General features: G+C 40.6%; 1 protein-coding gene and 1 long non-coding RNA gene across 8 annotated transcripts in view; one reads left to right on the top strand and one right to left on the bottom strand.

The window, feature by feature from the left end:
* TUT7 (terminal uridylyl transferase 7) overlaps positions 1 to 24,410 on the top strand; it is a 59,421-nt gene that overhangs the window by 3,025 nt on the left and 31,986 nt on the right. For 2 of the 7 annotated variants that reach the window (XM_067568517.1, XM_067568513.1), the window contains exons 1-9: positions 6,841 to 6,936; positions 9,642 to 10,162; positions 15,872 to 16,050; positions 16,463 to 16,579; positions 17,707 to 17,884; positions 18,344 to 18,432; positions 20,397 to 20,448; positions 23,066 to 23,135; positions 24,077 to 24,203. In XM_067568517.1, the coding sequence (XP_067424618.1) occupies positions 9,673 to 10,162; positions 15,872 to 16,050; positions 16,463 to 16,579; positions 17,707 to 17,884; positions 18,344 to 18,432; positions 20,397 to 20,448; positions 23,066 to 23,135; positions 24,077 to 24,203 (1,302 nt within the window). In that variant the 5' untranslated portion in view covers positions 6,841 to 6,936; positions 9,642 to 9,672. Of the gene's footprint in view, positions 1 to 6,744; positions 6,793 to 6,840; positions 6,937 to 9,641; positions 10,163 to 10,536; positions 10,592 to 15,843; positions 16,051 to 16,462; positions 16,580 to 17,706; positions 17,885 to 18,343; positions 18,433 to 20,396; positions 20,449 to 23,065; positions 23,136 to 24,076; positions 24,204 to 24,410 lie in introns of those variants that run through there. The other 5 variants (XM_067568516.1, XM_067568514.1, XM_067568515.1 and 2 more) reach the window with 4 other exon arrangements.
* Positions 2,063 to 2,829, bottom strand: LOC137167117 (uncharacterized). Its single transcript, XR_010924007.1, has 2 exons — positions 2,730 to 2,829; positions 2,063 to 2,207 (listed from the first exon to the last, which is right to left on the bottom strand). It is a non-coding gene; the product is annotated as an uncharacterized lncRNA (long non-coding RNA).

The raw sequence follows: 24,410 nt of genomic DNA, 5'->3' as shown, positions 1-24,410 counted from the left end.
GCACTGCACAAAGAAACTGGAGATATACGGATATTGTCTCTAAATTATGCTATGAGGAAGCAAGCACAGCATATCTTTAAATCCTTTGACTTTGCTGAAGACAGTCACAAAGATGACTGTGAAAGGGTTCTGGCTATGTTTGATGCATGCATTACATCTCAGAGAAATGTGGCTTATGAAAAACCATGTTTCCATCAGAGAATTCAAGAACCAGGGGGAAATGTTGAATGTTTTATAAGAACTCTGCATACACTGGCTGAAAACTATGATTTTGGGGAATGCAAAACATGAAACTATGAAAGACAGGCTGGTTATTGGGTTAACAGATAAAAAACTCTCACAGCAGCTACTATTAAACAGAGATGTAACCCTAGCCACACAGCTATACAGCTAGTGAAGAAGTCAGAATTAGTTAAACAGAACAAAAGGCAGCAGCAACTTGAAAAACCTGAAACTATCATAAAACCCCTAAGGCAAGGAGAGAGGACTCCCAGGCTAAGAGGGACAAATTCCAGCCTGCATGCACAAGGTGCGGAGAAAGTCTCATCCTAAAAGATGATGCATATCCACCCAGATGCACACAATGGAATACATGTATGAAATATGGACATTTTGCAGCTTGTTTGCCACACCAAAGCAGTCGGGAGTTGACTCACATTAGTCATTTGAGAGCCATGGTTTCTGGGATCATCACCTGTGATGACATATAGAGCCTACTTGGTGAGTGAAATTGAATATTTATGGCAAGACTATTGACTTTAAAATAGACTCAAGACCTGATGTCCAATGTCATGTCAGGAGGGATTTACAATCACCTTAAACCTTGCCCAGAACTGAAGTCACCTGACACAGCCTGGAGGTCTTCTGTATTGCATGGGGTAGTTCACCACAGAAACAATTTACAAAGACAAAAGCAATGCATTCAGAGTATATGTGATCAAATTATCAAAGACCAACAACCTTCTCAGCTGCAGCACAGGAGCCAGGGTGGGCCTAGTTGGAAGGTGGATGAACTTGATGGAGGATTTGATGATACTGGACTTCTGAGAGGAGATCCAGTACAAATCAATGTAAGAGACAAGCTGAACCATACAGCGTACAAACACCTCTACCAGAGAGAGCTTGGGAGAACCTAGCTGCAGATTTATATGAATTCAGAGGACATCATTACTTGGTCATAGTGGACTATTTTTCCCATGTATATAGAAATAATGTACTTGAAAGACATAACACATTGTTGAAGTGTTATTCAGAAAGTACAGTGCACTTTTGCTCACATTGGTCTTCCAGAACAACTAGTGACAGAAAATGGCCCACAATTCACCACAACAGAATTTGTCATTCCAAATGAAATGTGATTTTGGTCATATTGCTAGCGACCCATATAATCCACAAGCTGAGAGAGCTGTACAGACAGCCAAGAAAATCTTTCCATAGGAACATCCATTCCTTGATCTTCTGAGTTACAGATTAACACCAATAGCTGCTGCTGGATATAATCCAGCACAACTCCTGATGGGAAGACAACTCAGGTTTTCTTCAGAGATGACATGTAACTCTTGATGGTGGGGATGGCACAATTTTAAAAGTTCTTGGGGGGCAGTTGCCTGCCCCCATGTGTCGCCTCTGGGCTGAGCAGCAGCAGAGCCAGGGCAGCAGCAAGTGAGCACTTTTGGGAGCACCTCATGGCAGCTGGGCTCTGCAGACAGACGCTGGCTCCAGGGACGTCACTGCCTGGTACCAGGCTCCTTTGGCGGCGAGGCAAGAACACATTGGGGCGCAGCTCGGAGCTGTGCCATCTGCCCTGCCAGGGGAGCACTTGGTTGTGCAGAAGTGACCTGGCTCAGGGAGCAAGGCAAAGAGCGCTGCTGGGCAGCCAGTCAGTTCACCAACTCTCACAGTGTGGAGAGCTAGAGGTCCAAGCAGGCCAGGCAGCTCCCACCAGCTTCTCTTCTGCCGGCTCCTCCAGGAGGCGACAGTGTTCAAACTGTGGGATGGTTTTCAAATAAGCTGTAGCCTAAACCCCAGTCAAAAGGTAGTTGGACATGGGTCCTTGCCCAGAGTGAGGCAACGGCTAGGGCTTTCCTTGAGCAGGCCTTGGAGGGGTATCAAAGTTGCAGTGACAGATGTATCACAAGGGGAAGCATCTCAGCTTGCAGGAACACTGTCAAGGCTGGTATCCGATAACTCTGACTGTGGTTTTGTACCTGAAGTGGATTGCGAAATACTGAACCTGAAAATTATGACATTTATGTATAGAAAATCTACTTTAAGTAATTTTGAGAAGTTTCTAACTTCTCTCTATCCGCAGTCTGTACAAGTGGATGTATGATGCTAAGGGAGCCTGGCTTTACAATGTGAGGCTAAATTCACATGGGAGGATTATTTCTGAGTGTAGGGAGGGGCCCAGGAATCCTTGTTATGTGTACGGAAGAGGGAGCAGTAGCAGGGGACCTTTTTTAGAGCTAGCTAATCCCTGAAAGAAGGGAAGATGATAAAAGCTAAATGAGCAACTCCCCAGCCCATGCAACCACATAGGTCGTTAACAACAGGACGAAGAGGTTGAGAGAGTACAAGGAACAGACACAAAATTCCTGAGCCACTGCAGACGATGAAGGGAAGGAATAGGAAAAGAGGAGCAGAAGAGCCATAGCCAGTTTCCATGCTGCTGGAAACCAGTCACCTTGGCTCAGGTCTCTCTTACTCTCCCCACTGCAAGCAGGACTGACCTGGCACTTCTGTCGTTCCTTTCAAAGCAGCCCATTCAACTACCATGAGGAGAGGAAAGCCATAACTGAGCCTGCCTCACTTCCCTCTTCTTTCTACCAGTAATTTTAAGTCTATATACTTCTTGTCAGCTACTCATTCCAAGTAATTTATATTTACACTCTTGATTGGTTTGATTAGGCACATGGGTCACATGGGATTATTTCTGGTCCCAGATTGGACAAGCAAATTAAATTATGTTCAGTGAATATTCTCCAATATTAGCATTTGCTGTTTCTGTGAATATTTCTGCTGGTAAATTCCTTCACTGGAGTAGTCCCAGAAAGTGAATGCAAAGCTAATTCTGTTTTTTATGTAGGCACCCTGTACTTCAGGGGCCTTGGAACTTGATTGGGAGTTTACAGTTGGGAAGATCCTGGGAGACTACAACTCCCATGATGCCTTGGGGAAAAGGAGAGAGACTCTTCCCCTTCCAGAGAGACAGGGTATAGCATGTGGGGGACTCCATTTTGGTGCTAGGGTGGAGTGCAGCCGAGGCTGCCTGCTGCTGGCTACTGTCTGCTGCTGGAGTCCTAAAGCTGCTGCCGCCTACTGACTGCTGCTGGGGTCCCAAAGCTGCGGCTGAGAGCCTGCTTGAGCAGGGAGCTTTGGAGGTTGGTGGCATTGCCCAAGCCAGGGCAGGGACTGAGCCTGGAGCTGCCTGAGGTGGGCCTGCAGTGAAGGTGGTGTGAGTGCCCCCCCACCCCTGTTGTTTGGGGCAGGGCGTGTAGGGGAAGGGGCACTGCAGAGAGACTTTCACTGGGCCTGAGTAGAGGCAGAGAGGGAGAGTCGTTTCAAGCAGGGCCAGGACTGCAGACATTTGGTTGGGCCAGCTCCACCTCTCCGGCGTGACAACTGGGCTGAACTGGAACACCGAACCCACAGAGTCCTGTCTTCTTCAGATCTTCAAGCGCGCCCACGCAAGCAAGGGGTTAGGGCTCTGAACTCTTGGGGAGTGTACACTCTGCAGGTGGGGTTAACGGTGGCACTGTAAATGCAAGTTTAGACAAGTTTCATTTGTTTTCATACTATTTTTATTAATTGATTTATTCAGCTGCCCTGTGGATTTAACATAATAGTGGTGTGTAATTTCAGTCTTTTATGCCATATTTCTTTAATTTGTTAAGTAAAGTTGTGTTAACTCTAAGTATATTGGATGTTTAGTTTGCATAAGTGCAATTGTTGTTAGGCCTGTCTGATTATTATTATTATCAGACTAGGTTTAGTCCTGGAAGCTCCCAAGGCCCGCTATTAAGCGTGTGCAGGGGCCAGCCAGGTGGAGGCACCGCCAAGTTTAAATTCCTTTAAAAGTAAAGGGACTGCAGCAGGGGTGTGGATAGAGGATTCCCATCTATTCTACATCACCGCTGGGATACTCAGGATCTCCTTTGTTGTTAACAACCTTAGGCGCCCTTGCACACAGGTGAGTGTTGCCAGCTCCCAAGTAACCCAGAAATAGAAGGGGGTTACATTTATATTAGCTGATATTCATGGAAAATGTGTGAAGTAGTTTCCCAACTATGAGAGAGAGCATTTTAAGTGTAGTTCTCCAAGACTAATCTTCCTTGTGTCAACAGTGACTTGAAGTCATTACCATCTGGAGCCTGTTTGATGAGCTATATATGAAAAGGATGTTATGATCTCAGTGCTATTTCTAGTGGCAAGATGTATGTGACCGAGAAAAACCCAGTCGTGTATATTACTAGTCATGTATATTGAGTCATCTTCTCAATATTTCACCAAAGCGGGGGGATCAAGTGTGGTCTTTGCTGAAGGCTACAAACTAGCTGATTTTCATGGTTAGTGGGGGATGTTTGTATGGGGAATAATTTTAGAGTCATATAACATGTAGGTTAGATATTGTGTCCCAAAACTGATGGAAGTGAAATTTGTCACCTGAGGCAGGAGACTCTCAGAGCTGACTCAATCACTACAGAGAACAATAAATATCCGTAAAGCCAGCCCTGCATTTACTGTCTGACCAGGTGTGGGCTTGAGCATTTACAAAGACAAAAGAACCCCAAGAAAAGTCTCTGGATAGGGACCTTAGAGACAATAGTCTGTAACTATAAAAAATGAAAAAAAGGCACAAGATGTTATCCTCTGGTAGAAAGAGTATATCCTGAAAGATAGATCCCAACTTTCTGGACTAGACAAGCACTTTTGGAGCTGGCCAATGGGTGAGAAATACCTTATTAGCAGGAAAGTAAGTTGTTAATAAGTATAGACTAAAAACTGCATTTTGTTTTTCTTGTAATTTTATGTTTCCAAATGCTTTTACTTGCTTTTATTTACATCTCTATCTCAAACTGTTAAATAAACTTCAATTTGGTTTTACTACAGACATATCTAAGTGCCTTTTGCTAATGAGACTATTAAACTGAAGTGAAACCAGTGAATTAGGACACACTGCTTCCGTTGAGGCAGCGAACCACCGTACCTTGAGGGTGCATAGAAGATAAGGGACTGAGCACTCAAGGGTAACAAAGTGGAGTGTGCAATTGCATTGGGAAAGAACTGGGCTTGTGGAGCCCAGAGCAGACTGCATGTGTTGCCAGCAACTGATCCCTTCAAGTTAGAGTGGATGAACACTGGCAAAGTAGATAAATTTACACCATCACTGCCTATGCTTGGCATCCTTCCTATTATTTCTGAGATAAGGATGTCCTGCTTTTGTTGTGTTGACCTAATATCTTCCAAGCCCATCTCTCTGCATATAAATATATCTTGAAATACACTGTGTTGTGATGATGTTTTTGAAGCAATAACATCATGTTGCATTATAACATGCCGATGAACTGGAAAGTTCTCACCATCCACCTACCTTACATAAGTGTTAGTCCTCCTGCAGCTTGCACTCACTAGTCTTGCTTCTGACGGGGGGAAGGGGATCACATGTACATGAACTAGGACTATGAAGGGACCATTCCATTCTTTTTAGGTAACAAATCTGAGGAATTGTCCCAGACTGTTAGCCAGTTAGCCTAACTTCAGGATCAGGAAAATTAGATGTTACTATAGTAAAAAACAGAATTATCTGACACAGATAAACATGATAGGCTGGAGAAGAGTTAACATTACTTTTATAAAGGGAAATCATGCCTCATCAATCTATTGGAATGTTTTGAAGGAGTCAACAAGCATGGGGACAAGGGTAATCCAGTTGATATAGTGTACTTGGATTTTCAGAAAGCCTTTGATAAGGTCCCTCATCAAAGGCTCTTAAGCAAACTAAGCAGTCATGGAATAAGAGGGAAAGTCTTCTTGGGGATCAGTACCCAGTTAAAAGCTAGAAAACACAGGGCACAGGATAGGAATAAATAGTCAGTTTTCACAGTGGAGAGAATAGCAGTGATCTGGAGATCTGTTCTGGGACCAGTAGTGTTCAACATATTCACAAATGAGCTGGAAAAGGAGATGAACAGAGAGAAGACAAAATTTCCAGTTGATACAAAACTACTCAAGCTGTCTGTGAAAAGTTACAAAGGGATCATACTAAACTGTGTGACAAAATGGCAAATGAAATTCAATGCTAATAAGTAGAAAGGAATGCACATTGGAAAAAATAATCCCAAATCTACATACAAACTGATGAGGTTGAAAGAGATCTTGGAGCTATGGTGGCTAGTTTGCTGAAAATGTGTGCTCAGTCTGCAGCACTCCAAAAAGCCAACCGAATGTTGGGAACCAGCAGGAGAGGGATAGATAATAGACCAAAAAGTGTCACAATGCTGCAATATCAATGCATGGCAGGTTCACATCCTCACTCTACCTGGGGGGCGAGGGCCATGATATGACAGCTGTGTTGCAAGGGCCAAACCACTGCAGAGGGAAGTGGCAATGAATGCTGTTTATGTATTTAAAGCAGGGGGAGGAAGAAGACGGTTCACTTTAAAAGGGTGTTGCGGCCTCAGAACAACTATTTTCTGTTGCCTAGAGGATGGAGGGAGGCACGTGACAATGGAATTTTAGTTTTGCCTCTAGTGTCATGGCGGCCGGAGTGGTGATGTCATCACTGCGCGCCGGGTAGGTTACGGTGCGCGATGACGGAGGGGGAGCGTTTCCGGAAGGGCAGGCCGGACGGGTTTGTGTGGGACTTGGGGCGCTTCCGGCTCTAGTCGGCACAATGAAGAGGGAGCAATAACCGGAAGGGCCGAGAGGGAGCCGGGGGTGAGTGAGGGCCCTCCCTGGGGCCGCGGCCGCTCTACCCGATCCCCTGAGTCCCATGCGCCGTCCCTGGCTGTTAGGGTTCCGGGCGCGCGAGCTTGACAGCCCCCCCCCTAGGGTGACCGGGGAGCAGTTTTCTCGCCTGGCCTTGCGTCCCTGCCCGTCCCCCCCGGCCGCCCCCGCCTGGGGCCCGGCCTGTCTCGCTGCCTCGCGGAGCCGTGGCTGGGGCGGGCGCAGGGGCAGAGGCCGGGCAGGGAACAGCCCCTGCCAACCTCTCACTCCCCGTTGCTGGCCCGGCCACTCGACGCCAGCGAGCTGTGTGCGGGGTGACTGGCCTCCCTCGCTGCCGGCACCGCGAGAGTCTGGGATAGGGCGGCCCAGTGTGAGCGGGGCTGGTTTCTGCGGTGTCCTTGCGGGAGCCCGTCAGCTCCTACGGTGATGGTGCAGCGCAAACGCGGGCGCAGCCTGCGAGGAAGGCAGCAGCGGCTTGACAGCTCAACCCGGTGATTCCTGCTTTAGGGCAAACACCGTCACGTTCTTTGACTCAGAGCTTCCGCCCTGTGTGTGGTGCAGCTCATTATCTCCCCTTGTTGTTGGGTGTGTACACTTGGGTTCTTCTGGGACAATTATAAAACATGTTGCTAGGCCACTAATATGTAGGTTGTATCGCTGATTCTTTGGGAATCTGTGAAGTATGTGGAAAATTAGCTTTACACCCATCAAAGTGTCTTTAGCTATTAGCCTGGAGCAATTCATGGACTTAGTATTGCATTAGCCATCGAGGCAGTCACCTAGTTTATTATGTCTTAATTTATGTCATGCATCATCTGTGTGAAAACAACGAGAGTTCTGTGGCACTTTAAAGACTAACAAATTTAATATTTGTAGGCATATGCTTTCGAGAGACTTCAGCTCTCTTCTTCAGATGCAGTAATACAGAAAATAGGTAACACAGAGGCATCTTATAGATATCTTATATCTTATAGATATCCAGGTGCATTGAGAACAATGGGGGAGGTGGAGTCCAGTACTTAAGACCTAATGAGGACCCATTGAGTAGGAGGTGAGAATGGGTGACCAAAGTAATTTACCCAGTTTGAATGTGTCAAGTTTGCAGATCATTTCTAATTAAGCAGAAATGATCTGCAAACTTAACACATTCAAACCGGGTTTAAACAGAGACTTGGAGTGGCTATCTTACTACTGAAAGTAAATTACTTTGCTCACCCATTCTCACCTCCTACTCAATGGTAGTCATTAGGTCTTAAGTACCGGACTCCACCTCCCCCATTGTTCTCAATGCACCTGGATATCTATAAGATGCCTCTGTGTTACCTATTTTCTGTATTACTGCATCTGAAGAAGAGAGTTGAAGTCTCTCGAAAGCTTATGCCTACAAATATTAAATTTGTTAGTCTTTAAAGTGCCACAGAACTCTCGTTGTTTTTGCTGTATACAGACTAACACGACTACCCCTCTGGAACTATCATCTGTGTGGTTTAGATCACTTCATTTGAAAATAACCTATTCTTATTTTTAGAAAGTTTATTTTCTCTCTCTCTTCTATTTTATTGTAGACTTTGGGCCAGATGTACAAAGGTATTTAGGTGCTTAAAGATGCAGGTAGGGTCTAGTGGGATTTATGAAAGCATTTCAGGAGGTTAGGCATCTAACTCCCAGTTAGGAACGTAGCTCCCTCAGGGTACATCTGTATTGTAATAAAAGACCCATGGCATGGCCACAGTTGCCTTTGGTCACTGGGCTCAGCCTGCAGGGCTGTAAAATTGCAGTGTAGATGAGGGCGGAGGGTCTCAGAGCTCAAGCTCCAACCTGAATGTCTACACTGCAATTTTTAACCCTGCAGCCTGAACCCCACAAGTCTGATATAATCTTAGGTAGCTCATTGGATTTTTCAAAAGGGCCTGTCTGCTTCTTTAGGTGTCAAAATACCTTTGCACATCTGGCCTTTTCTCCCTCTGTGTGTATGCTGCTATATGTAAACCTAACAGTTTTCAAATGGGTGACATGTTTTGTTTACTCATGCCGGGGTTGAGCCCTTCAAAGTGTTGTCTTAAATCTGAGTTACAGCTTTCTGTAATTTCAAATTAATTTAATACTGTAGTATTGTTTTGATATAGAATATAGAAATACAGTAAAAAGAAAATGCAAATGCTTGACATTTAGTGATACAGATCTTATTTGTGGATTTTTTAAAATATTGGTTGTGATTCGAGCTGACTGAATAATTGATTTTTTTTTTTTTTTAATTTGATGGCAGAACCAAAAAAAAAAAATTTGTTTACTTCAAAAATAACTTTTTTCAGTCTTTCTCACCAAAAACAAAGAAACAAAAAATATGTGGATAGGTTAATACAAACAAGTTTTTACTGCCAGTTTGAAAAAAACCTTTTGATTAAAAACAAATGTTGAAATGAAATGTTGAAACATTTTTTTAAAAATCTTTTTTTGGTTAAAACTATGTTCCATATTTGCAAATAGTTTTGGTGCCCTGAAAAATTCATTTGTTGGAAAATTTACTATTTGTGGGGGGAAAAGAAATTGCCCAGCTCTAGTCTTGATAAATGGACGTGGTGTACTGGGGAAAACCACAAGTTACTTGTTTCCTGAACCTATTATGTTTTTATTCCTATTTAATCTGTTCTTAAACAATTGATTATCTAAAACTACCTCCTTTAATTTATTTCCAGGTGCAAATTATTTTATTGAACAGCAATTACAATGGGGGAGACTGCAAAACCTTGCTTTGCCAAAAGAAAAAAGGAGTGGGGAGTTTTAGATGAAGAGGAGTTGAAGAGGAGCCCTTTACAACAGGACTACTACCAAGCCATGGATGATTATGGACATGGTAACAAAATAGAAAGAGGCTTTCAGAAGAAAAAGGGAACACCAGGTCACTATGGAAACAGTCCAAGAAAAGGATCACATAGTATTCTGAATAGCCCAAATTCATTTAAAAACACGGGTCTCAACCAAGGGGTAAGAATAAATGATATCCAAAAAGACCAAATTAAGAAGTGGATATCCGATGACCATCGTGGTAGTTCAGACAGCTGGAGAGAGTACAAATCTACAGTTCGGATTGCTGTGCCTAATAGGACAAGAAAAGACTCTTTTCATGAGGTTGAAGGTGGAGTAAGCAGAAATGTAAGAAGACAGCTTCAGAAAGACTTAAATGAAGAAATGTCAGACACACAGAAAGGAAACTCTGGTAATTAACACTTTTTTTACATAGTTTTTAAAGTAAAATTGCTTTTTATGTGCATGTCTGCAAAGTACAACTTTAAGGTTGACTGTTAATGCAAATAAATAAATAAAACCATTTCTGTTCCATAACACTTCTGTCTTGCAAAGTATTGACTGTACTCAATGGCAGCATTTTAAGCAATATTGTTGTGGTATAGGATACAAAGTTTGTCTTTTATAAACTGGTCATACTATAAAACTATCTTGTTGGTTTGGTAAGTTAATCACTATATAAAGGGTAGTCAAATATATAGCAACAAGTGTGATGTCCCAGTCTGCAACTTTAATATTCTATTTTTTTCCAAGATACAACTTGATTTAAATCTCTCCAATCTTTAGGCATTGTTGAAGAAGTCGCACAAGTGATTGACATTACTTGCTGCAAGACTACATGGTAAACTTACACGCAACTTGTTCAGTAAATTAGCTAAAAAAAAATGAAATGGAAATGGGATAAGACAAAGTGGAAAATAGCTAACTTAATATGTTATCTTCTCATGCAGGTAACTTCTATACATGTTTCAATCTGTAACTTTAAAATAAAACTATAAAAGCCTTACATTATTGTGTAAAACAGGAAGCAGTCATGGAGGGGGGCATATTCTGATTTGAATAGGAACTTTGCCTCTGTAAGGAGAGCAGAATAAGAGCCATGTTATAGAGACATATTCACCAATATTGGCATAAAGCGTCCTCATAATGTATTGACCTTCAGTAGAGAAGCACTAAACTGGATGGTGAGACACTGAACCACATGTTTAGAAAGGATTTAGTATTTTAAAAAGAACAATGAATGAATGACTTGTCTCCATTCTTCTCCCTCTTTTGGGAGGGAGAGAGGGGGAGAAGCAGGGGGAGTGTGTATTTTTTTTGTTGTGTTAAACCATGCTGATGGCTGATATCTAAACATTCTCTCTTTAGTCAAACTTCCTTGATGTGTAGATTTCCAAGGCCATTGCACAGTGCTAATGGCTGAGAACTACAATAGCTTGATAAAAGGGGAATTTTGTTAAATTGGTATATGATAGCATTTTGTGTCTGAAGATATAAATGAGATGATTGACAAGATAGGAATGGCTATACTAGGTCAAACCTATGGTCCATCTAGCCTAGGATCCTGTCTTCCAATAAGTGGCCGGTGCCAGATGTTTCCGAGGGAATGACCAGAATAGGGCAATTATAGAGTAATCCATCCCATGTCCTCCAGTCCCAGCATCTGGCAGTGAGAGTATTAGGGACACCCAGAGCATGGGGTTGTGTCCCTGACCATTTTGGCTAATGGCCACTGATGGACCTATACTCCATGAATTTATCTAATTCTTTTTTTAAATCCAGAATATAATAATGTAAACATCCCCTGACAACGAGTTCCACAGGTTGACTGGGCATTTTGGGAAGAAATACTTCCTTATGTTTGTTTTAAACCTGCTGCTTGTTAATTTCATTGGGTGACCTCTATTTCTTGTCCTATGAGAAGGGGTAAATAAGACTAATTCATCTCTTTGAGAGGCTGTAGTTAGGTCAACAGAATTCTTCTAGTACTGTCTACACCAGAGATTAGGTCAGATAGCTATGTCTCCCAGGGGTGTTGATTTTTCACACTCCTGAGGGACGAAGCTATGCCGATGTGAGTTTCCAGCGTAGACCAGCCCTTGGTTGTCCTTATCTTTTTATTACATCTCCCCATCCTTCAACTTTTCACTCAGTAAACTTCCATAGAATCTATGGCTCCCCATGTTCCATCAGGTAGCTTCTCAAGCACTCTCTCTACCTTTTACTAGAAGCTACGTTTGCCTCGTTGCAGCTGTTTAAGCAGCACTGAATTTGTGGTGACCCATAATGAATGAGTGAACCAGATTTTGAGACTGAAGCTTGATCTAGGGCACTAAGGGTATGTCTGTACTGCCAAATAAACCCTGCAGCAGTGGGTCTCAGAGCCCAGTCAATTGATCCGGGCTCTTGCTATGGGGCTAAAAATAGCAGTGTAGATGCTCCATTTGGGCTGGAGCATGGGCTCTGAAACCTGGCAAGGGGGTACAACTCAGAACATGGATTCCAGCACAACCAGGAACATCTACACTGCTCTTTTTAGCCCCATAGTGTGCACCTGATTTAGTTGACCTGGGCTCTGAGACTTACTGCCGCAAGGTGGTTTTTTCAGGGTAGATGTACCCTGAGCTTTTTGGTAGCCTCTTGTGGAAATTCATAGCTTATATTTGTATCTCCTCCTGTACTTGGCCAATACTGAATAAGTATATTGAATTTAAATATACTGGATAAGTGGGAACAGGCAGATCAACTTATCATATTAAAGAGTTTCTATCTATTTAGCAATCATTTCAGACCAAGTGATAAAAGAATAGACTACTAAGATTGAGAGATTTGGTGGTGTCACCTTTCTTGTTGCACTTTTTGAGAACTAAAGAAAAGATGATATAGTGAGGACCTGGGATGAGTTGCTTTTTTATACTCTGTTTAATTACTTAGTCTGCCATTTAGTTAGTTTCAACCAATATTATAGCTACCAAGTAATGTCAGGAGTTTTTACTCACTTTGCATATTGTTTTATAAACAACTATTTCAGTACTCACAAAAATTAGTATTAACTTATTATGAGTAGCAGAATTCTATGCATTGTTGTTTATTTGATGTCCAAATGTTATTAATCGGATCATTTATATTTATCATGGGCAGGCAGAGTTCTGTAAGAGCATAATTGTAGGACTGTGGCAGGGCTCCAGTGTTTTTCTGCTATTAGCTACACAGTCAGTATGAAAAAATGGCTGGAAAGGATGACCAATTAAGTCAAAGATGGGGAAAAAACCCAATCAGACTTCCTTCTTTACCTTTTACATACTAGGACTTCTTGCAGAGCACTGTCTCTAGACCCCGCTTCCTCATTCTCTGTTTACTGTCTGCTTCTGGCTAGTAGGCACCAGATAGATTTGAAGAACACCATACTAGCCTGCTGCTTGTAGGAAGAAAATACTCTGTCCAGCCTTCTTGCAGCTAGATGTAGGTGGGGTTTCTAATCCTGTACCCTTACTTCAGCCTCTGGTCTACTGCAAGAATGGCGGGTTGTGTGCGTCTGCTTTTGGGTGTTCAGTTATACTTGCAGCCTCTGGTCATAGCTTCCTCTAAGTGGCAGCTGTGTGAAATTTACATTTTTCTTGTCAGTTACACTGCTGCCCACTGTTTTGAACAGTAGCATTGAAGCTGCAGTCATGGTGGTAAAGTTGGACTCCCAAAAGGATTAGAAATGTAAGATGTTGTTGTTCTAAAATTGTGCAGAAACTGATGTTTAGACACCCCCCCCCCCCCCTCGCGAGTAATATTTCCTACTTGCTATTGGCATGTGGGTGGGTAGATTTTTCAAGTTTTGATTTACATATTGGATATTGAGAGTCTTCAAAACAAATCTTGCATTGGTGAATCTTAGAATTGTTGTTAATTTTCAAACTGCTGAGGAGTATGTGAAACACAATGTGTAAAAGTCTTCTGGCCCCTATCCCAGCACTTTCTGCAGGATTTTAAGCTTTTAAAAAAGTTTTTAGCCTGTGGTGTAAACTGAGCAGTATTATCTTCCTGAGTATGCAGGTAGAGGGCTCTGTTGTTGGTCCCTTTGCTAAACTATAGAAGAATGACACTAACATGGCTGTGAACAGTTTCATGGCTGCTTTTCAGAACCCTGAGAGCCAGTGTTTGAAAACATCCTTGACCTGAATGAATAGAAATTTTGACCAGGTGAGTGGAATGAGTGAAGCTAGAAAGCTGCTGGCTCCTTTCCTTGAAGGAAAAGAAAAGAAAGGTGGCCACTAAGCTGCTGCTGAATTTACAGGCTCTGAAGCCTAGGGAGGGGGATGGGTTTCAGAGCCTAAGCTCTAGCCTGAGACACAACTTCAAAGCGCTGTTTACACAGCTTTTAGAACACTAGTGTGAGCCCCTGCTAGCCCATGTTTGTCAGTGTTGAGTGGGAGGCTTGCTTCTGCCCCATCCAAAATGCTGTGTAGACATACCCATAGCCATTGAGCTAATTCCTCAAGCAATTCTATTAGCAGAAGTGAAATGAGCGTTTTTATACTGCTGTTTGAGGAAAGCTATCAACAGCAGATGCAGGCGCACTGGATTTATTTGCTGAGGTGGAAAATTTTTATTTATTTTTTTTTAAAGGTAAAGAGATGAGTAAAATAGCAGAGGCTGGTCTTTCCTAGGTATTGCAGCAGACTGAAGGTCCTTGTAGTTTTAGGGGTTACTTATAGCAATGTTTTGTTTTTAAAAGTACAATATGGAATATCAAGTTGACAATGTCTCTTGAAAGATTCAGGATCCAAAAGGAACCTTCCTAAATATGAGCATGAGTTCTCTTTCTGCTTGTTGGATTTTGCTTCTAAAAATCAATACAGGAAAAAATCTGATGCTGGTGAAAGGATTTCAGAGTAAGAAAGACTTTCAAAAGCACTTGGAAGAGCCCATTGTTCTGGCAACTTTATTTAAGTGCCTTTAGAGGTGAGCTGTATTCCTGGCTCTCATTTGAAAATCTGGTCTGGTCTGTACTCAATAATTCCTGCTGGAGCCAAAGATCACTTGTTTTTTATTTGTACACTTTGGACCAATAACTACTGTTGCAGAAATGCTGACAAAGCTGCACACAGAGCATAGGTATTATATTTACACCCTCACTTATGCCACAAGATTAGCTGTAAACATAAAAAATTTATCATTTGTCTATTTTGCAAGGCTTATAGCTATATTAAGTGGATATAAGTGGATTATTTTATTGAGGTGAAAAGGGGCTTTGCTTCCTTTTTGTGAGTAGCTAAAATAGATAACTGTCTTGTTTTTAATTTGCTATTTTAATTGTCCCAAGACAATCCTAGCCAATATACCAGTACAGTTGGACAGTGGGTGACACCATAACAGTAAGAAACTTTCATTTCTACGTATGAAACAAATAGTGTTGCCATAGCCCTCATGTCAAGATATTATACTTCACTTGGGAGTAAGGAAAGGGGAGTTTTGGGAGGAAACCTGCAGTTGTGTCTTAAATGGAGATCTTATTTAATCATGTATGTCAGCTAGACTCTTGCACCTGCCTGATATGACACTTGCACTGCTTACTGCCTGGGTATAATTTAGGTTTAGTGATGCTAGCCTTCACTTGTGTTCTGAGGGACTCTGGAATGCTGAAGTTTCAGAATTCCTAGATTAAAGTGAGGTGTAGTCACTTATTGATTGATCCAGTTTCTGTAATTGGGTGGGGATAGTATGTCTTCTCGTGTCTTAATGCCTTAGAATTTATGAGAGTCTTAAACTGACAGTAGAATCTGTTACCATTAATATTAACCAGTCTTGATTCAAACAAGAATTTCCAAATAGTGTTACTGACTTTTTGTGGGTCAAACTGTTGGTTGATACTTCAGACATCATTCTCCAATAGTTGGTAAGAATCAAAACAAACATACCTTAGGATATAGTATGAATATGCACCAATTGAGGGTAGCGGGGGGCATATTGCAGTTGTCAGAGAAGATGACTTGCATATGACAGAAAAGGAAACTGTGTAGAAGTAGATTATCTTGTCTGCCTTATTTAGTGCATTAATTTCACTTTCCATTCTATTATTTGTATTTTGAAATGATCTTACAGTGTATTTGTTCTGATAACTCTTTATAAGAAATGAAGAAACATAGGAAACCAAGGAGATCAAGAAGGACTAGAAAAGAGGAGTATGATCAAGATGATGATATGGACGGCCCTGTTATAGATGAGTCGATGCTGTCAGTGAAGGAACTACTAGGGTTGCAGCAGGCTGAAGACCGATTAAAGCGTGACTCCATTTACAGATTAAAGAAGGTAACAACACTGTCTTTGTATATACAGTATTCTCATATTTTAATACATATGGTTTTAATCTGTGAATTGAGAGATCAAAGGTTTGCACTCTTACTGAAGAATTCCACTTTATTAAGCTAAAGGGTTTGTTATTAGTGATCAAATCCATATAATTTTAACAAAATGAGTGTTCAGTGGCTAGAAATAAATAAACAGAAGACTCATGTACCTTAGCTTTTGACTACATTAAGTATTATAATTTTTCCAGCACCTCTCTCTGTAATAGTCAAATAGCTTGTGTCTGAGGTTGGTATTGGGAAAGAGGGAGGGTGTAGTTTTGGACTTCCTAGGACAATCTAACTGACTTTAGCAGATGTGTTAAATGAAGGTAACATCTTTCTGCATCTTAGTCAATCAACTATCTCAATTCTAGCGTCCTCGAAACTACCCAACAGCCAAGTATACCTGCAAATTATGTGATGCTTTCATTGAGTCAGTGGCATTTGCTCATAAGCATATTAAAGAGAAGAAGCACAAGAAAAACCTAAAGGTGAGTTAATAACACCTAAACAAATATAAAGCGTGGATTTGTAAAACTATTGTTATTCTGCTAATGATGATACAATTATATTAGCCCTGAAGTCTTGCCTTGTTCTTACAATGCTTAGTATTTTGCTAGTGTTGTATAGAGAGTTCTCTAAACTGTTACTCCATTGAAATTGGTAAAAGCAACAAATACGTAGCTTAAGACTTTTTTCCAGCATAGCGTGAACTCAGGATTGCCTCTAAGTTTTTGAGATATCAGTAATATCTATCATTAAAAGGAGCTTTCATTTAATGTATAATTCAGTATTATTGTGTAGGTCATAATCTTTAAAAAAAATTTTAATAAAAAGCTATAACAATTTAACCTTATTTGACCATGAGTTCTGTAATAGTATAATTAAATATATCTGCTCTCTGCTTGTGTAATTTACTGGCCTGTTCTTACAGCTATAATATACTTGATTTAGAATGACTTGGTAAGAATGAATTTAAGTTTTTATTTGCACATATAAGTGAAGACTGCCATTTTGAAAATAGCCTAGATAAAATGAAAGGTTGTTGAATACTCCAGTAAGAAAGGGGGATATATATAAATAATTAAAAGAATAGCTTTATATTTATTTTTAAGCATAATCAAATATTTATAACTACCAACAGTATAACTGCACTTTGACATTTTATTATTATTGAAAGAAACTCCTGCTGCACCTGGTCCCTCTTCCCCACCTTTGCCCCGGAAGACAAAAGGAATTGAAAGGCATGTACAGGGTTTCTCTTTTGTCTTGAACTTTATTATCCAATCCTACTCCTTACAAGGAAAAAGGGATATTTTTCTATGCCTTTTATATAGGTGTATGGATTTTTATAGATTATTGAAGTCTCCCAATGAAGTCTCGCTAACTCTTTATCTAGATAGATGATATACAATGATTGTTTATATCTACCATGGTGTCTATAAAACTTAATTATGTCCTAAAATATCAACTGTTTTAAAGACCTGCTTACTAGCTCCATAATATAAACAGGCACACAGAAGTATTTATGGCGGTAGATTGTGTGTACCTGCCCCTACCTCGTTAAAGCAAATGAAGAAAGTCATTTAAATACGTTAAAATATGGTTGTCCTTGAAGGAAAAGCAAGAAGAACAACTGCTGACTACTCTGCCTCCACCAACACCTTCCCAGATACAGGCTATTGGTGTTGCCATTGAAAATGTAGTGCAAGAGTTTGGCTTAAATAATGAGGATTTGGAACAAAGACTCAAAATTAAAACAGCGATGGAAGATTTATTGCACCAGAAATTGCCAGGTATAACTCTGCCATTTGGTTTGATTGTCAAATATACTAAAAAGAAAAGGCATCTTTCTCCACAAGATTTTGACAGGTTGTACCACTAATGTAATTTGTTTTTGTCAGCATGTCCTGTGTGGTGATGTAGTGCCTGAAGGTTGCTCTAAATTATATCAGCTGCACTGACCTCAAAGGGACTATGTCGTGACTGGGAATCAGCAGGACATAGGGAGGCCCAAGCCATGCCCTGTGGGTCTGGCCTCAGTCCCTTCACCAGCAGTAGAGATAAAGTGTAGGAACTATTAGGCCAGACCTGTGCTACGGAAAGATACTTCAGAGTTGGGGTGATCTTCTTATGGCTATCTACACCAGCTCTAGGGCTAGGATCTGCTGGCAACACATTGCAAAGTGACTGCACTCCAACACTGATTCGGATCAAGTTTATTGAGTAAATGCAAAAAATTCCTTTCTTTGCAGATTGCTTGCTAAGACTGTACGGTTCTTCCTGTAGCGGATTTGGTTTCAAAACTTCTGACGTAAACATTGATGTCCAGTTTCCAGCTAATGTAAGTAAGAAGGTTTTTATTATAGGTGTAAAATTGGCTTACTTGCCTTTTGCAATAACATTTAAGCAAGCAATAACAAAGATGCAGTGTGATAATGGGTTTTTTATTTACCAAAATAGCTCCTCTTTGGTTGACACATAATTAACTGTATCTTAACTAAAACTGTCTTGATCTGTTGTTAATAGTACTATTAGTAGTGGCATTACTCTGTGCTACTAGCATCTTCTATCCAATGAACTCAAAACACTTCACAAACACTAATTAATTAAACCTTACCTCCCAGCAACTCTGTGATGCAGATATGGATATTTATACCTATTTTACAGATGGGGAAACTGGGCTACAGAGGTTGTGACTTGCCTTAGGTCACATAGTGACCCTGCACCAACCACAAGATCTTCCTCTGTCTTTTAAATATGGAAATATTAAAACTCCAACTTTGCATATATTATGTGTATTTTTAGGTACTCCTCTGTTGGGTAGTGATAGAACTGGCCAGCTTTAAACAAACAGATTTGAAAATTCTGATCTTTCATATCTGTATGCTGGGAGTCTGTCAGGAAAGCAGCAATTGCTATTTAAATAGGTTTCTGCCTTCCTGTGCAGAACACTTAAAGCCAGCAGCCTTTCTCACTTATTCTACCTGCCACTGCTTTGGAAACAGATGTCGTGTGTTTGAATAAACCCCTAAATTAATTTTTTTTAAAAAGCGCGGAGAGGGAGTCGTCTTAAAACAGTGGGTAGGTCAAAATCTCCCGGCTTACTTCCACTGCTCAAGGTACTGTCCTCCTAGGAGTGCATCTGGTAAGAAATAAACTCCAATTTTAAAAGCTTTACAGTTATTCTTGACAATACTGTACCAGGTGGGAACTGCACTGTGAGATGTGTTGTCTTCTGTATGAAATATTAACAAAGGTTCTTGCAGATGAAAGATCAAGATCCAAGTAAACCTAACGTAACTTCAACTACGAAAGGAGACAAATATTTTATTCAGTTTGTTTTATGCATTTGACATCAGTCTGTATATAGTAAATTTTACATTCCTCTGCCTAATCGATTTTGCAGCAACAGGAGAGAAACAATATTTTTCAACAGAAAAAATGTGATTGTAAAGCCATAGCAGTTTGTAGAGGTGGGGACAATAATACCTGAAGTTACTTCTTTTTTTTTTTTTTTCCTTCGCCCCCAACTGACAAGATCACATGGCACTACTTCAAAGATCAGGAGTTATTAGTTCCTAGCCACAGTTACTTTTTTCTCCCTTCATGCTGCCCTTCCCCCAAATAAGTAAAAGCATCCACTAGAAATATTTTTGGTTGTTTGAGTTATTAATAGTTTTCTTAATGATTGCAGTAAATACTGAGTTTACTGTTAAATGTCTAGACATCCCAAAGTATCAGAGCAAAACTAGAGAGGCATTTTATAAACCCCAAATATATTGCATTCCAACTGTTGTGTTGTTCTAGTATGAAAAATGATTTTGGGAGGGGGGAAAACTGTTGTGGGATTCCATGTTTCTTTCAATAATTTAAATATCAAATTTCATTTTCTCTTATGAACTGAACTCACATCTCTTTCTAACTGCTAGCCCTGCAAACCCAACTTGGGATCTGAGAACCAGACTAAGCTGATTCATTCTTGCTCCTCTTTACCAGTAATAAAAGTTCTGTTCTAAGTGCCCCTCCGTTGTTTTCACTGGGCTTGCGTAGGTTTAAGTGATTGGCATTTGAGAACATATTCTGTTGTGTGTGCAGAAACATAATCCAGCGCTCCCTCAATTGGCTCAACAATGCTAACAGGAGTAAAACACATTAAAAACTTATTCTTATCTATTATCTGTAGTAAATTAAGTGCATACAGGGAATCAATCTTTTGTGTGAGAAGTCACTTTTCAGAGTAGAACCACGTCTTTCAAATGTTTCAGTAGTTTAAATAATAAACTTCATTTGGGTATCATTTCACAGATGCCTCAACCAGATGTTCTCTTACTTGTACAAGAAAGTCTGAAGAATAGTGGTAAGAAATATTTGTTCACTGCTTTCAGTTCATTTCAAAATCACACTCCTTCACTCACTGCAAAATTTTTTTAAATAGTTGCATCAAATCAAATGCGTAAATCATTTTTACAGAATAATGTAAGTCTGTCTCCATATGTAGTTTCATTCTTATATACTAGTAAATTGGACAAGTACAAGAGAAAAGGTGTTAAGTTTACTTAATTGAAGGAGGGAACATTTTGTACATTAAATTCCAGTTTGTCTTCACATATGGGGCAAACAGTTGGAGTTTTTATGTTGCTATATTCACTTGGTCCATGATTAAGGTTAAGGTTTTGTCATGGTTATTTTTAGTAAAAGTCATGGACAGGTCATGGGCAACACACAAAAAGTCATGGAAGCCATGACCTGTCTGTGACTTTTACTAAAAATAATAAATGGGGACTGACTGGGCATTACTGAAGGCTGAGGAGGGAAGATGAGAGCCCTAGCCTTGCTGCAGGCGGGGGAGGGTTCATCAATCGCCTGCTGCAGCTTAGAGCTGGGGGGTACTCCTCCACATGCAGTGGCTTTGAGTTCCATGGTCCTCCCTGGTGGCTCAGGGATCCAGGGTCCCACCCCCGCACCCATACACCACCACCTGCGGCAGCTGATAGCTGTGCAGTCTGCCACTGGGGGCTCCAGGCTGCGGGATCCACCTACCGCCTGCCATGGCTGGGAGCTCCGGGCCTTTGCTGTCAGCCACCGTGGGCGGTAGGGGGAACCCAAAGCTCCGAGGTCCCACTGCCTCCTGATGCAGCTCTGGGCTTTGGGGTCCACCCGTTGTGGCTTGGGGCAGTGGACCCCCGTGTCTGCTGAGAGCTGTGGAGTACTCTGCTGCCCGTAGGAGCTGAGAGCTCTGCCACGTCCCCTCCCTCCCCTCATCAGCTGCTGCTTGCGGTTGGAGGAACCCGAAGCTCGGAGATCCCTCAACTGGCCATCGCGGCTAGAACTGTGTGGGAGCGAGGGCTGTGTGGGCTGCTGCCAGCAGCAGCTGGGAGCAGAGAGACCCCCTTCCTAGTTCACAGCTCCAACCGCGGCCCAGGGCAGAGGAGGAAAATGTCATGGCAATCTCTGGAAGTCACTCTCTCGAATCCGTGACATAATCTTATCCTTATCCATGATCTTGCAGACACTTAACATGTGCTTAACTGTGCACTGTGAATATTCCCATTGAAGTTAAGTGAGACCTGGGGATGAATGAGGTTGCTTATTGTTGAACCAGAGTGGAAGGACAAAGTTAACAAACACCAGAGTATAAAATAGTAACCGCTGCTTTGGAACGTAAACTCTAGTTGGAAATTGGAACTCAGAAGAAGGCATTTATCTGACCAGTTGCTTGTACTAAAATTGATAAAGAATAAAGTGTTTCCTTCATTGCTTCATAGTCCATGGAGCACTTTCCAGTTAATTTCTGCTTGTTCTGTATTGTCATCAAATAATGGTTCTGCACTAATAAGTTACTTATATTTGTGTGTATAGAGTATTTGGTTGCCACTTTAAAGCAAGCATGTAATGGCTCCATCCTGAGGAAGTAGGTATTTTCACTTACGATAGCTCTCTTAATCTGTTTTTCCTGTAGCTGTGGAAAACATGCTTAACAAGGCAGCAGATAGAGTAGAGTGATAGATACTGATAATTTTGACTGGCTGATTTCAATGCTGTTTTGAACTGGTCAGCAAGTTTAAAACCCCAAAATGCCATGGTGGATGCAGCTTGTTGGCCATTTTAGCAGTGGCTGACCCCATAAATATAAAGCAAAAAAGTAAGTAAATTGAGGTGATATCAAAGCAAGAGACTGAACACTATCTTAAAAGAAAAAACAAGAATGAAGAAGAGACCAACAAAAAGAAGAATTGGGTGTGAGAATTGGGTTATATGAAGTTGATAAAGGAGAAACATTTAAAAACAGAAATGTGGAGTGATCCAAATAAAGACGACCTATTAAAGGCAGACTTATATAATGACAGTGGCAGTCTTACATAATGTCAGCAAGGCTGCTGTAGTATTTAGATAAATGGCCTTCATAGGATATTAGAGAAAATGAATTTAGGTGGTTTCATTTTATTTAACGGAGATAAGCCTACACCACTTCATCCATCACTTTTGTAATGTCATCTCTTACCTGAAAAAGTACTGAAATTATTCTGGACCTTAACCTGTCTACAGTAAAACCAACAACCTAGATGAATACATTGAAAATCATGTTAAGCAGGTATGCTTATTGATGACTATACACTATTGAAAGTTCATTTTAATTTTTCCTTGTAGCATTTTGTTTAACGCAACTGCTAAGCCGCTGCCTCCTCTATCAACAATAATGTGATGTAGTTTAGAAACATTGCACATTTACATAGTTGGACTACATTTTCCCCTTCATATTTTAAAAATCTAAATTAACACAGTTTCTGTCAGTATTGACCCACCAGACTTGACTTCGACTTTCATGTTTGAGTTCCTCAAATCTCTAATTTGAGGAGATAGACCCAGAATCTAATTTTACTCCTTGCACTAACTACATCAGTTTCCTCTTAAACACAAACCTTTTTATTAATACTGTACTTAATATGCCTTTTTCTTTTTTTCTTCCCCCCTAGAATCTTTTGTGGATGTTGATGCAGATTTCCATGCTAGAGTACCAGTGGTGGTGTGCAGAGAAAAGCAAAGGTCTCAGTTGTCAATTTGTGTGTTCTAATAGCATATAGCAATGTAAATTACACATACCCACACCTGAAAAAATGACGTTTCTGTACTAAATTATTACAGTTCCATGGATCTTGACACACAAACACTTATGGGCAAAGTCATTCCTAGCCTAGAATAAGAGGGTAAGGGTTATTTCTTCCTCAACTCCCTCTTCCCCAGTCCTCTAAAAAAAAAAATACAAAACAAACAAACAAACAAAAAAAACCCTGTTGCAGTTTCCACCGTGCACCCCTTTGCATTGGGGATGATTGCTAAAGTAGAAAATGTCCTTTCTTCCTTTCTAGATAATGCAGATTTAATATCAAATGAAAGAAACCTAAAAAAACAATGTAAGGGGGGGCTTTTAAGTAGCTTTAGTGCTGAGAAAGGGAAAGGCATTTTATTTTGCCCACTTAACACATACCACTTAAGATTCTTGAAATATTGTGTAACTAGTTACTGATGTAGAATCTATCACCGATTGTTTGCAGCGACTTGGTTTTTCATTAGTGATTTTTGCCCTCCTGCACTCTAGAAATAGTTTATGAACTTTTTTTATTAATGGGGCTTGGTACAGTGAAATTATTTTAATTCATAGAAGTAAATGACATTGTAAGATGTTTTAGTTCATTGACTAAATGATTTAGTTATTTTAAAAAAAATAATCCAGAAACTGAGGGATGAATTGCTGTGAATTTTAAAACTTTTACTCCTGTAAAAGCTTAAAATGTTTAAAATCTAAAATTAAATACACAAATCAAACCAGTTTTGTTTGCTTCCTCTAATTGTAAATGTTAAGTCTCCGAGACTGTTGAATCTCTCATTATATCCTCAATTTAAGATAGGTTGTAAGATTTCATTTTCCATATCGCTTTCCTTAAAAAACATACAGGATTTTCAGTTTTTTTTTTTTGTCATTGTAGCGGCCTTGTTTGTAAAGTAAGCGCAGGGAATGAAAATGCTTGTTTAACGACAAACCATTTGGCTACCCTTGGAAAACTAGAACCAACTCTTGTACCTCTAGTGATTGCCTTCAGGTACTGGGCAAAGGTGAGTCTTGTTTAATAAAAAAGCTACAGTTGGGTGTATATGTCTCAAACAATTCTTTTTGTTATCCAACGCTTGTGTAATGAGTGTCTCAAAGCAGGCCCCTGGGTAAAAGAAGGTAGGTAGCGTACAAAAGTTTAACCAAGATACATCCTAGTTTTCATGGCATTTATATTTTAGTCTGTCATGCTAGTAAGTGTGCAGCTATAG

The sequence above is a fragment of the Emydura macquarii genome, unplaced genomic scaffold, assembly GCF_026122565.2.
Source record: "Emydura macquarii macquarii isolate MOO-44397 ecotype Brisbane River unplaced genomic scaffold, CSIRO-AGI_Emac_v2 contig_2897, whole genome shotgun sequence".
Taxonomy (NCBI): domain Eukaryota; kingdom Metazoa; phylum Chordata; order Testudines; family Chelidae; genus Emydura; species Emydura macquarii.
The sequence above is the reverse complement of the archived record's forward strand: the minus strand, read 5'-3'. Positions and strand labels throughout refer to the sequence as shown.